The 13,334-nt window shown below is 38.7% G+C and overlaps 1 protein-coding gene across 22 annotated transcripts in view; it reads left to right on the forward strand.

Moving 5' to 3' along the window:
• Nucleotides 1–4,326: 4,326 nt before the first annotated feature.
• The window catches only part of picalma (phosphatidylinositol binding clathrin assembly protein a), a 44,798-nt gene continuing 35,790 nt past the window's right edge, over nucleotides 4,327–13,334 (forward strand). For 21 of the 22 annotated variants that reach the window (XM_056396888.1, XM_056396899.1, XM_056396892.1 and 18 more), the window contains exon 1: nucleotides 4,410–4,807. In XM_056396888.1, coding sequence (XP_056252863.1) covers nucleotides 4,678–4,807 — 130 coding nt within the window. In that variant the 5' untranslated portion in view covers nucleotides 4,410–4,677. The other variant, XM_056396889.1, reaches the window with a different exon arrangement.

Consider the following 13,334-nt stretch of genomic DNA (forward strand, 5'->3'; position numbering starts at 1 on the left):
TCCGTGGGAAACCGAAGTGCAAATGCATGAAGTCATAACTTAGTAAACACACGATCCACCAGGGGTCTTGTCTCAGCCATATACTCATAGCTTCAACACCAAACACCAAAGTGTCTGACCAAGACCTTGACCAAAGACTTGGCTGTCTAGGAGGAGGACATAAACTGGGGCAAGGTCTGGAAGAACATATTTCAGGCGTCCAAGAACCTCAGTCACCAGTTGATTAACTTTAAGTTATGTCATAAGGCCTTCCATACACCCCTTGAGAAATGTAATATGAAACAGATAGCCAGCCCTAATTGTGATTTGTGCTCCCTCAATGTATCCGGAACATTTAAACACACAGTATGGGACTGCCCAAATGTCTATGACTTCTGGAGGAAGGTTGTATTAACTCTTTCTACTATGACTGGCAAGCCTGTGCCACTAGAACCAATCCTTCTTTGTCTGAATGTTGACCGAGGTATGGAACTGAGTGAGAAACAAGCAGGTTATAGCTTGCTGGGCTAGCCGCAGCCAAAAAACTTTTAGTACAGCACTGGTTGCCACCACACAAACTGTACACTAGAAAGTGGGTGGATTACTTTCAAGATGTAGTCATGTTAGAACTGTCCACAGCCTGGGTAAACAAAGCCAAGGCCACCAAGAGGTCCTTGAAGAAAACAAGATAAACAAGAAAAAAAGAGTGCACGCGACCTGAGACTGGTGGGGGGACAGTTCACCTTTCAGCAGGACAATGACCCAAAGCGCACAAAGACAACGTGGAATGTTGTCCGCATAACAATAGGAGTGCTGATACTCCTGTTGTTATGCAGACAATAACAGGGATTGACAGTCCTTGAGAGGCCCACGCAAAGCCCAGACTTACAGTTTTTTTTACATGTGCTTTCACACATTCTCTAAACTTGGTCTCATTTTTTTCAAAACTCTACAGACAAATGCAAATGCAAAGTGCCACATGTCTCCTGCAAAATGAAATACTGCATTCAAAATATCATAAAAACATCTCAACATCAAGTATTTGCATCAAATGCCTAATACTTTTTTCATTATAGTAAATTTTTGGACATACCATGTACACACTGTTGTTCTAAATCTAAACCTCTTCTGTCTTCCATAGGCTGGTGTATAGGCTACATTTCCATACAATGGAAAGTGACAGTACAGTACAGTGATCTGCTGAGAGGGGTTGACATGTACACAGTACAGTAAACACCAATGCAATATTGAAACTGAAAATACTGTATTTAGTTATCCAAAACAGTACTGTTGTAGCTGTAACATTGTGTTGTACAAGACAACAAAACCATATACCATATATAGGAATTTGTACAAAAACCATACTCATATGTAAAAACCATATTTACAGTAGCTACCTCTCCTCTGTAAACATGTGACCTCGTACTCCATAATATTTTTACCTTTCCACTCTGTATAAGATTACAGTAACAGGTGTGGGTGTGTCTAGTATAGTACACAAATGTTTTTTTACAGCTGTATTGTAGTACAGTATGCTAACCATCCATAAATGGGTGGCTACAGTAAGACCTACAAATGTCTATGTAACACAATGCAGTACTACTTATTTTACAGTGATGCTAAAGTAGCCAATAGATATACCTGTTCATACTGGCTTGAATTATGGATGCCATTGTAAACGGATTCACCTTGGGTTGGACTCTCAGTTCAGTCTCTCTCATATTTACAGCAACCTGTGATTGATGACTTTATCAGTAAGTATAGCCCTAATCTCACCAGAGACAGGTCTCCCTCCTCTTCTTTGCCCTTATACTCTTCCCTGTTCATCTTGTCCTCTTCCCCCTCATTCTTGTCCCTTTCCTCTCCCTCCCTCCACTTGCTCTCCTTGCAACATTTATTTTTATGACTATTCTAAGGCAGTGAATGGTTAGTGATCAATTAAACAATTAGTGTTTGCACATGTGAAGCATGTGACACTGGTGAATATGTGTAGCATTTTGATTGGCTGTGTTCAGAAAAGGCAAGCAAGTTAATTCCTGTTAGATAATTGTGCCTTAGGTAGAAAATTGTGTGTAGTGTTTTGCAAAAGTGTTTTATGACATTGAAAATTGAGTCAAAGGCTGAGAATTAGCTCATGGTATTGCAGATTTGGTATGTGGTTTGCTCTTTGAGTGACAAGTTTCAAAAATCATGTGATATATAAAGTTTTTGTGTGTAAGCAGTGAACCCCCCTACCCCCAAAAAACAAACAAACAAACAAACAAACAAACAAACAAAAAAACAGCTGTGGAGAGACCAGAGGATTGTAGTTCACAGATGCTTCTGATAATGGCGCTTGAGAGGATCTGCCAGGGAGAATGAGATAAACTGCCAAAATCCAGGTGTGCAAAACTTGTAGACTCATGCTGTAATTGCTGCCAAAGGGGTTTCCACAAAGTGAATTAAGGGTCTGAATTCATTTGTTAATAAGAGATTTCAGTTGATAAATAAAAACAAAACTATTTCACTTTTATCATTATTGAGTTTAGATTGATGGGCAAAATGGCAATTTTATCCATTTACAATGAAATCTACACAATACGACTGACTGACTGGTGTTTTTATTTTGAATGGCTTTGATCTGAAAACAGTGTTTGACTTGAGTGCCGATAAAACAGTTTTCAGATGATTGTTTGATTTTGCAAGAAGACTCAGAGGTTTGGTGAATGTTGTTTTACAATTGGGTTTTGTGTTTACAGTTTTGAGAAAAGCATGGAAGTTTTTAAGAAAAGTCTTTTAGCAATTGTGAAAAACTTCAATACCATGTCTGAACAGCACCTGTAACCCATGGTTGTGCTTGCAGCCTTTTGTCAGCTACCCTCTGCTGCCAATGCCTGCTCTGGTCCGCCAGAGTGGTTGCTAAATAGGTCCACATAGCTATATGAGAGGTATCATAAAGGCAGGGCAGAGGTGGACACTCATTATGCATTATGTGGAGCGTTTGGGGTGGTCAGGGCTGGCCAGGAAATAGACCCGCCATTTTCCACCCAAACCCTCGCTTCATTTAAAGAATTATTTAAACCCAGCACGGGGAGGCGCTGTATAAAAACTAGACATAGTTCACCGTGGGAACCAAAAAATGCAAGAATGAAAGGCTTATGAAGTTAACTGTGATGAGACTGGAAATAACATGCTTGGACTCCAAAATAAAAGCTCGAAAATACAGACGCGTGTGTGTGTGTGTGCGTGTGATTGTGAGAACTTTGAGATTCTGACCTTTCAATTAACCTATTCTAGATCTGTATGTAATGAAATGAGCTTTAATATCAATACGTTTTTTTCCACAAATTATTTTGGAAAATGTTACGTTAAAAGTCCTGAACAGGAAGAAAGACATTGTCCTGGAGATATATTCGTTTGATGTGACAGCCAATATTCAACAAGGTGAAATGTTAACATTATGGTCACATGACTAGAATAGGAACGAAACACTAGCAATAATTTCCAAAAGACATAGATGAGTTAGTTTTTATTTCCAGTTATCCTTGCAAAGTTTCCTCGTGTTACTTTGAGCTGCAGTGATGGAAGAACAGTAAAAGGACCGAGCACTGTCAGGAATCTTGTATCTTGAATAAGACTCAGTAAGACTATGCAGTTTATTTAGTGTATTTAGTAGATAAATTATTTCCCCGTTTCTTGGAAGCTCTGTTTAAAAACCAAAGTTAACACAAGGAAAGCCTGGAGCAGAAAAACGATTCGACTGATCCTAATATCTATTGCAGTTTGTTTGTTTATCAGCAGGATTACGCAAAAAGAACTGAACGAAACTGGTGAAGGGATGGGATATGTCTCAGAGAGGAACCCATTAAACAATTTTTTTTCACTTTCCTTAACATTGTAAGATAGATCACTTTTCGATATTTTCTCGGGAAATAAGGTATGAGTCTTTGTGTAAAAAAAAAAAAAAAAATTGACGTATTTATATTTTAAATCAATAAAGTTTGGTGCATATCCAAAAAGTAATCTGGTGGAACATGTTTGGCCATGGAAGAGGTGCACTTTATTAAGTGCCATTCTACTTAAGTATTTTTTTTTCTTTTCGTTGGTTTGTTTGTTTTAACTAAAGTGGTTTGGAACTTTAAACAGGAAATATAATGATACCATGGATTCAATGAATTTCACTGTTTACATGTGTTTACATTTTGAAAAATTAAGTACGCCAAAATTAGCGACTGACAATTTCAATGCTTGGGCCATTAGTCTACATTATTTTGAAACTATGGGCTAGTCAGTCATATGAAAAATGTTAGGCTTTATTGTGAAACAAATTTGTCCGGAAGTAGTTTCTATTTTTAATTAGTCTATCCAGCTACGGTATGTTAGGAAGCGTGATACGGGAAGTGAAGAAGACGCTGTAGACGCGAGGGCTCGATTAAAGGACTGGGTGCGTATCTCACAGTCATGAAATAAGTGCACTGCAGGTTCAGTGTGTTTGACTAAAGTTGATTTATCTCCTATTAGTTAGCTAGCTAGCGTACACGCGTAATGTAACGCCTGCTGTCGTCTCAGTATCTCTTCTCTCTCTCTCACACTCTTGTCTCCAGTTTTATCGGGTGGCACAGAACCTTTGAAGATCGGTACCGTCCACAAAACCCAGGCAATTCCGCTGGATTTGGAAACGTTTCTTTAGCCGTGACAGTTTATTTGATCCGATACAGGATGTCTGGACAGAGCATTACAGACAGGATAACCGCCGCACAGCACATTGTCACCGGGTCGGCGATTTCCAAAACTGTGTGCAAAGCGACCACGCATGAAATAATGGGGCCTAAAAAGAAACATTTGGATTGTAAGTATCTTGTTTATTGGTTATTGACATAGCTATATATTTCTTTGTTTTAGTAAACGTAAACGCTGGGATCTGAATTCTGTGTATGTGACTATGAGGCCTGTGCAGAGGCTACATGTAACGTTAATGTTACCTTAACTTAGCCATTCTCTGATTGTCCATTATTAAAACCAATATACGAGTTTCTACTGGCAATGTCAATTTTATCTGAGTGTAGACTAACCGTCTAACTTACACGAAGTTTGCCTATGACATGGCTCAATGTCAGCAACTTGGAACTATATTAATGCTAAGTAATTGTAACGTGAAGTTTTCAACACTTATTTTTGAAATGATTTGCTAAATTCTCTGGAGAGCTTGTCTATTAAACTTACCTAAATAGTTAAACTTGAGAAGGAAATTGTATTGACCAGCTAGCCCTGGAGAGAGTGACTGAAGTCAATGCAGAAATTATAGCAAGTATGAGTTAACTTGTCCAGTCGAAAGGCAAAGTTGTAGAGCATATAAAATAATGTCTGCCTGAATTGTTATGAATCACACTGAGACTTAGGTTCTATACTTGAGTAATAGATAGATAGATATATACTTTATTACTACTTTATACTTTATTTATCCCCTAGGGGAAATTCATGTGTCCATTAGCTCATTGTTGATGATGATAATGATGATAATAATAGTAATAATAGTTAATAATAAATAAACAATAATAATTTGATAATATTTCATCTTTTGGATTAGCCAAAGAGCCTCGCTTTCTTCTTCTGCTACAACAGATGAAGCTACAGGTAGCTTTCTGAGTGTACTCCAAAACTGGCCATTTTAAATTTTGAAAATGTAGCTGCCAGATGCTGAATATGACTTTGAGTTGACTCTTATTGACTCCTAAAGTTATAAAATGCTTGTAAATTAAATGTAGAGGGTACAAATGTGTAAGCTGTGTCTGCATTAGGACTCTGATTTAAAAGTAGGATAATTGCTTTTGGAGACATTTGACTGGTGGATATTTGACAGACTCTGCATTTCCTGACCTTTGGGTAATGTCTGAGTTTTTATCTTTTCCCAGACCCCATCTTTCCATCTGTCCCATTCTCATGGACACGATATCTCGAAAGCGCCTTGGCGGAACATCTTCAAATTTGGCACAAACATTCACTAGGACTCAAGGATAAATTGTTTAGAATTTGGGGGTCATGGGTCAAAGGTCACAGGTGTGGTGACCTCACAAAATGCGTTTTTGGCTTTGTGAACGGAATATTTCCATAACGCCTCGAGGGAATTTCTTCAAATTTGGTAAAAACGTTCATCTAGACTCAAGGACAAACTGATTAGAATTTGGTGGCCATAGGTCAAGGTCACGGTAACCTCAAAAAACGCTGTTTTGGCCTAGTGAATGCAATATCTCCGTAACACCTTGAGAGAACTTAAGATTTGACAAATGTTCACGTGGACTGAAGAATGAACTGATTTTTGGGGTCAAAGGTCAAGGGCCTGGTGACATCCCAAAACACGGTGTTGGCTTTGTGAATGCAATATCTGTAACACCTTGAAGGAACTTTATCGAATTTGGTACAAATGTTCACTTGGACTCAAGAATGAAATGGTTAGGTGGCTAAAGGTCAAAGGTCAAGATCACAGTGACCTCAGAAAACTCACAAAAGGGTTAATATTTAATATGACAATATCTAGTTTTCTCAAAGTAATTAAATAAAATATCCACAGTTCGCAAAATCTGGTTGAAATGTATCTACATTTTTAAGCACTTAAAGATACAAAACACTAAATTGTATGTCATGCAACAGATCTAATAAAAACAAATGAAATGGTGAAAGTTGTCATATTGACATTCAAGGTGTATTAATTAGTTTCCAAACGTCAATCATGCATTTAGTAACGCACAAGAAAACATTCCACCTTAAAAGTGTCTAGTAGCTGCTGGTAGCCAAGTTACTCTGTTCCACTAGCACATGTGCTACTGGAAATGAAAGCTAGCTTAGCTATATTTTAATAGCCTAGACTGTTAGCCTCACCTGACTGGTGAAGCCTGGCTTGCAACTCAACTGTGCGCTTGCACCATAGGTGCGCTATGGTACGTAAACAAACAGCACTACAACTCTGCACGTGACTGACAAAAACATAGCAGGCATAGTCCCAATGAAGTCAGCGGCAAGTCTAAAGGCAGATGTGTGGCTGCAACATTGGTCATGTTAAATAGGCTGTGCATTAATGTAACTGCTTTGTGTCCATTTGTAATGTAAGCATGATTTTTTAAAATAATGCACCAGGTTAGAGGAACAATTCATAGCTTTAGTTCTCTGAGAATCTCAATCACATCCAAGAAAATTTATGTTGTAACTGAAATATGTCTAAACTGAATTGATATCGCAGTGAGTAGGGTGGAGCAGCAGTTTGTTAACCAGATGGAGACTGTGCGCTGTGTGAGAGACAAAAAAAGAAAGATGTTTTATTGCTTGTGACTACAACTTACAATTGGATGTAGCTGAAATTACAGCACTATTTTTTGTCACACAATGTCGTGGTTATAAAATCAGGATTTTAGCAGAAGCAGAGCGGCAGCTTGGAAGTAACTGCTGATTAACATGCTGTTTTAATGTGCTGTGTTTCATTCACTGTTTCAAACTTGTTCCGTTGTCTGACAACAGAAGCAGTAAAACATGTAAACGAGAAAAGCTTTATTGTGAATTCAGCTGTATGAAAATACTATATATGTGAGTGAGAATCAAACCGATAAAGACCTGAAACCAGCTGAATCTAGGCAGAATGCCAATATGACGTGGTGATGTCAGTTCTTTACTGTGGTTCCACAACAATTTTCAGATACGTCCTCAATTACAATCGCTGTACATGGTCTAGCAATGTACTAGGTTTTCACCTTGTCTTGCTGCTCTGGACACCCCTGCAAAATAATGATTAGTCCCTTCTTTATGAGAATATCTACTAATATTTATGTTTGTGTTTCTTTTTCACATTGTTTCAGCTAGATTTATGCTCTGTTTGATGGGCATGTTGGATAGCAAGGGAAAATCCCTTTCCCCAACACCTTTCCAACATCGATAGGGAGTGTCTGTATCGGCCATTTTCTGTATCTTTCTGAAACTAGCAATCTGATTTACACACTTACATCCGTGCAAAGGTGAAGGTGCAGCCAGGCAGTATACTTCACTTTCTAGCTCTCTTGTCATTTGTTCAGCATTTGTGGTACTTTTACTCCAGTGCAACACTGTGAATATTTTCCTGGAGAGACTGTCTGAAGATATGCACTGTTATCCTCGTTTTTAAACGATATTGTGTCTTCCTCCTCTAGCTCAAGGTCAGCCTCTTAATCTGCCTTCAAGTGTGGATGATAAACACATTTAGTTTCCATATGGTTGGACAGCTCCTCTCTAGAGCTAGTTCTGAGAGACTATAAACCAATGCTTAGTTGTATTTTAGCTTCGTTTTTGTTTCTGTGATCTGGTTTTTGGTCTTTTGACTTTGAACGGTTCCTTTTTGTCTGTCAGTTTTTTGTTAATTTTATTTTTAGTTTGTGCCCAACTTGCACATATCGAGCTCATCAGTCCTAATAGCATTGATTCAGCCACTGTTTGCAGAATGGAAACCCATTGCTTTACATTGTAACCTACAAATTTGCGTCAAGTGTTATACATTGCCAGTATGAACAGAATTGTACATGTTTGATCATGGAAGCTAGGACAAATCTTGTTTTTCCAGTGACAAGTAAATATGTTGCTCATTTCAGTACAGTAGAAACAGAATGAAAATAGCACATATCCATCATATTTTCACATGTTGAAGCTTTCAGTCTTAGTTTCAGTAGCTGTAACAATTTGTAGCCTTGCAAGTTTTTGCTAACTGTTACTCGTGTTTCAATTAAGTATTTTTTCTTTTTCCAATTCAGTTGTTTTTATTAAGGGTTAGACTTTCTTATATGTTGGCATACTTCTATCAGCCTTGTAAGTAAAATAAGTCCCAGTAGGCACCAGAATTTGGCAGCACTTGGGTGGATAAAGAGCGTACATGCAGCGCATCTATTGTGCAGACTGGTCATTGCAGTTTAATTTGACTAGAAGTCATCAGTCAGCCTGTTGGATACATGCTATAAGGTTGTCTGCGTCTGTCCGCTACAGAGATATTTATTTTCAGTTGATGTTGGAACGGATGTTTGAATAAGCTTCCAGCTGATCGAGTATGCAGTAATGAGTCCATGTCCCAGTGACCTTCCTGATTCCAGACAACCAGGTGATATGTGGCTCCTCTGGAGCTCCTGAACTGAAGCCTCTCCTTGGTCATATAGAGACCTGTGTCTAGCTTCCATCCCTGTGTTCCTACTGATCGCAGGTGAGATATGGCCCTGTACAACATCTATGTTGAGTTTGTGCTGGACCGCAGTTCACATTCGTTAACACAGGCATGCTAGATAAACTCACTCACATAACTTTAAGAGGCTGTCTGCAGATAGCAGACAGGGAAAAGTAAAGGGTGAACAAACCAGCCTCTGCTGTCAGTGTGTTTACTTGTGCGCTTGTTTAAAGTCAGTGTGAATTGACTTCTGGGAAAATGGGTTTAGTACACTTTACACCTCAGTAGAGTGTGAGACTACAGACTTTTGGACATGTGGCTCTACAGTTCTTTAATATATGGTATTTCATCCACTTCAAGTTGCTGTTGTACAGTGGACAGACAAAGTGCATGGCAGCACACTTTTTTTGGCTGTGATTAATCGCCATTATTTGGGTTTCATCACACACTAGAGCTCGATGCTGATAGGACATTTACTAAATTGGAATCAACAAAACTTTGGCCAGTGGCTGCGCTGCCTCCACCAACGACAAAGGGATGTACATCACCATTCTGCACGGAGGCCGCATTCAAAAAGTCAAGCTAATGTCCTTGTGTACCAGAGATAAGTTATATTTTAGTGAAAGTCAACGCTTTATAAGACAGCATTATTAGTAAGTTACAAGGTTATTGGTGAGAGCATGACATTTATTAATGCACTAGACTGAAGATAACTGCTGCTATCAGCTTTTGACTTTTGACTTTCTCATGCTTGAAACTATTATTATATCTACATTTAAAAACCCCCTGTTGGTCCAACCTATTACACACACACTGCTGTAACACTGCTCAAAGGTCTCTCATGAGGTAATGAATATATGAAGTCAGCAGTTGCTGTTGACCTGTGACACTGTCATAAACACCTTGACTCTAAATGAAATTCTCACAGGATTTGTAGGCATGTATGAATCAGCCCAATAATGTCCTTTGGTCTGTGGTGCATTATTTAGTAGAAGTTTAAAGGATTTGGACATTGTCTCCATTCAATTACACTGTAAAAATTGCAGAAAAAAATTATTTTCAAAAATTATGAATAATATCAAAAAGTTGAACGTAAGAATCGATCTCCTTAATAAGCTGAAAATTTTGATAGTTGAACGGTTTATATATCACAAAGTATGCAGGAGTATTTAACAAGCGAAGGAAATTAAAAGGAGGATTTGGAATATACCACCAGTGGAGCAGGTTGAAATGTGTGTGTGTGTGTCTGTCTATCTGCATCTGTCTGCCTGTCTTTCTGTCCATGCACCTCCCTACTTCTCTGTATTTATGTGTGTTTCTGTGTCAGTTAGATGAACAAACTGAAATAAACTGCAGAATGCTTCCTGACTACAGCTGGACTGAAACATTTCCAGTGAAAACAGTTTAGAGGTGTGTAAATCATTTTCTGTGTTGAGTGTTGGAGCAGTCTGTAGCGGGGTTTTGATAGAAATGTCAGTTAAGTCGTTCATAAACACCACAGATATCAGAGGATTCCCTAATCAGGTAATTTGACCTAGCTGTGTATGCCATCCCTGTACTCAGAGGTTGCCATGGTGACACTGCTGTCCGTCTGTCTTGCTTTCTTTCCTTTCTTTATCTTTGAAAACGGTAGCACCTGGGAAACACGTCTTAAAGGTAATCGACCAATAAGAATGACCTCCAAAAAGTAGTCCACCAATTAGCATATATGTAATGTGGAGTCAGTTAGATTTCAAACTAAAATAAACAGCCAAATGTTTCCTGAATGAAACTGTCTATCTGCCTGTCTATCGGCCCTTCTGTCTGTCTACCTTTCTGTGTGTGTGTTTGTGTTTGTGTGTGTGTGTGTGTGTAAGAGAGAGTCCAAGTTTAGCAGTCAGAGTTGAAATTATTATACATCCGATAATCTACAGAGCAAGCTGAACGTTTTGATAGTTGAATGGTTTCTGTACGAAAAAGTATGAAGGAGTAGTTAGAGATTGCTTCATTCAGCAATCCCACCAACTAGACAATGCAATTTCCCGAGAAATTGCGGTGGGATTGCTGCCTCTGCCCAAGCTGAAGCTAAACTGTGTTGCTGGCTGCTGAGACAAATCTCAAGCTGAGCTTCATTGTTAAATGCCAGTAACTAACCTGCCACTAACTCTGTCTGTCTGTGTTAGTCTTGCGTAATGGCTAAAAAGTGTAAGCTGAGGTCAACGTGACCTTGACCTTTGACGTTTGACCACCAAAGTCTAATCACTTCATCTGTGAGTCCACGTGGACATTTGTGCAAAATTTGAAGGGATTCCCTTGAGGAGATCTGGAGATATTGCATTCACAAGACCAAAATCATGATTTGTGAGGTCACTGTTTCTTGACCTTTGACATTTGATCACCAAAACCTAATCATTTCATCCTTGAGTACAAGTAAATGTTTGTGCCAAATTTGAGTTCCCTCAAGGTGTTCTGGAGATATTATGTTTACAAGGCCAAAACTGTGTGTTTTAAGGTCAGCCTCTTGAACTTTGAACCCCAAAATCAGTTCATGCTTGAATCTAAGTGAACAATTGTGCCAAGTTCAGTTCCTACTGAGTGAGACCTGGACTCAGCTGAGTTACACCCCTCAACCTCTGGCTTGCCAATCAAAAACTATTAAATCCTATCAGCTAAACCCATGTATTTTCTGAGAAAGGAATCTGTTCAAAACAGTGATATAAAGTACTTGTCTGTGGTGTCAAAAGTAGCTCCAAAGTAATTCACCGATTACAATATGTGTAATGTGGAGTCAGTTAGAATGACAAACTTTGTGTGTGTGTGTGTGTGTGTGTGTGTGTGTGTGTGTGTGTGTGTGTGTGTGTGAGAGAGAATTTGGCTGTGTGTCTGGCTGCGCTTGTAAACTTTATAGAGATCACTCAGGATGTTAACGAGCATCACCTGTGTGCAGCTGGAAGACACAGAGCTCACATGAACATGTGACATTAACACACACACTTACACAGTGCTGATTTGCCTCATACTGTAATGCAGAGTCAGTTAGAATGACAAACTGAAATTAACTGCCAAATGTTTCCTGAATAAAACTGGACTGAACATATTTTCAATATAAACCGTTGAAATGTTTGTAAATCATTGTCTGTATTTAGTGTTGGAGAGGTCTGTAACTGGACTTTGACAGAAATGTCACTAAAGTGGTTGTGGTTGATAAACACCACAGACATCAGAGGAGCTTGACTTTAAGAATGGGGGGTTGAATGGTATTAAATGCACTTGAAAAATCAAAGCACTTAATCCTCACGTAACCACCTGGCTCATCCAAGTAAGAATAGGCCCGGTGGAGCATGTAAAGGATGGCATCATCCACTCCAATATGTTCCTTGTGGGCAAACTAGAAGTGTATACTAGAGTCAGAAACCTAGGATGTAAGCAGCACAGCAGCTTGGAAGTAACTGCTGGTTATCATGTAGTCTTAATGGACCACATTTCAGTGACTGTTTCAAACTTGTTCCATTGTCAGACAACAGAAACAGAAAAACATGTAATTGAGCTATCAGATAAAGAGTTCAAACTGGCTCACACTAGCCAAAATGGAAAATAGTCCACCAGCCATGTACTAGATTTTGAACTAGTCCTGTTGTTTTTTTGGACATTACATTGGGGGGGGGGGGGGCATTCAGAATAGTAGTGTTATCTTGTTATTCTTGCAACAGAAAAGTGTTATACACTGCTGAACACGCAGTCCTGTGCTGATGTTAGGATATTTGTTTTGCAAATGTGGAATCTACCACTTCCTTTTTTAACAATGGTATTAGTTCACATACACGAGCAGTGATGTCTTATACTAAACCATTGTGCTCTAAGGGTGTTGAAGGTGGTGAGAAAAACAGCCTTACATTAATGACACTTTTTACTCTTGGATTTTAGTGTGTAGGCTGTATGTTTGAAAGGTTGTCGTGATTAGAGGTTTACTACAAGTTTTATATAGTCAACAAGACTTTTGCATCACTTTCTCTTACAGTGTGCTGTGGGTTGGCAAACATTTTGCTCGCTGATACGCATAGGTTTTTTTGTATATTTTTGGTGTGCACATTGTTGATTTCCATTATTACATCAGTGGCACATTAATGATTGAGACTATCATCAACTACTAAGTTTGAAACTTAAACTAATCTGTTTTTGTGTATAAACATTTCTATGCATTCTATACATTGACTGGCTGTACCTATTTTCG

Source organism: Seriola aureovittata, chromosome 15, assembly GCF_021018895.1.
Source record: "Seriola aureovittata isolate HTS-2021-v1 ecotype China chromosome 15, ASM2101889v1, whole genome shotgun sequence".
Classification (NCBI taxonomy): Eukaryota; Metazoa; Chordata; class Actinopteri; order Carangiformes; family Carangidae; genus Seriola; species Seriola aureovittata.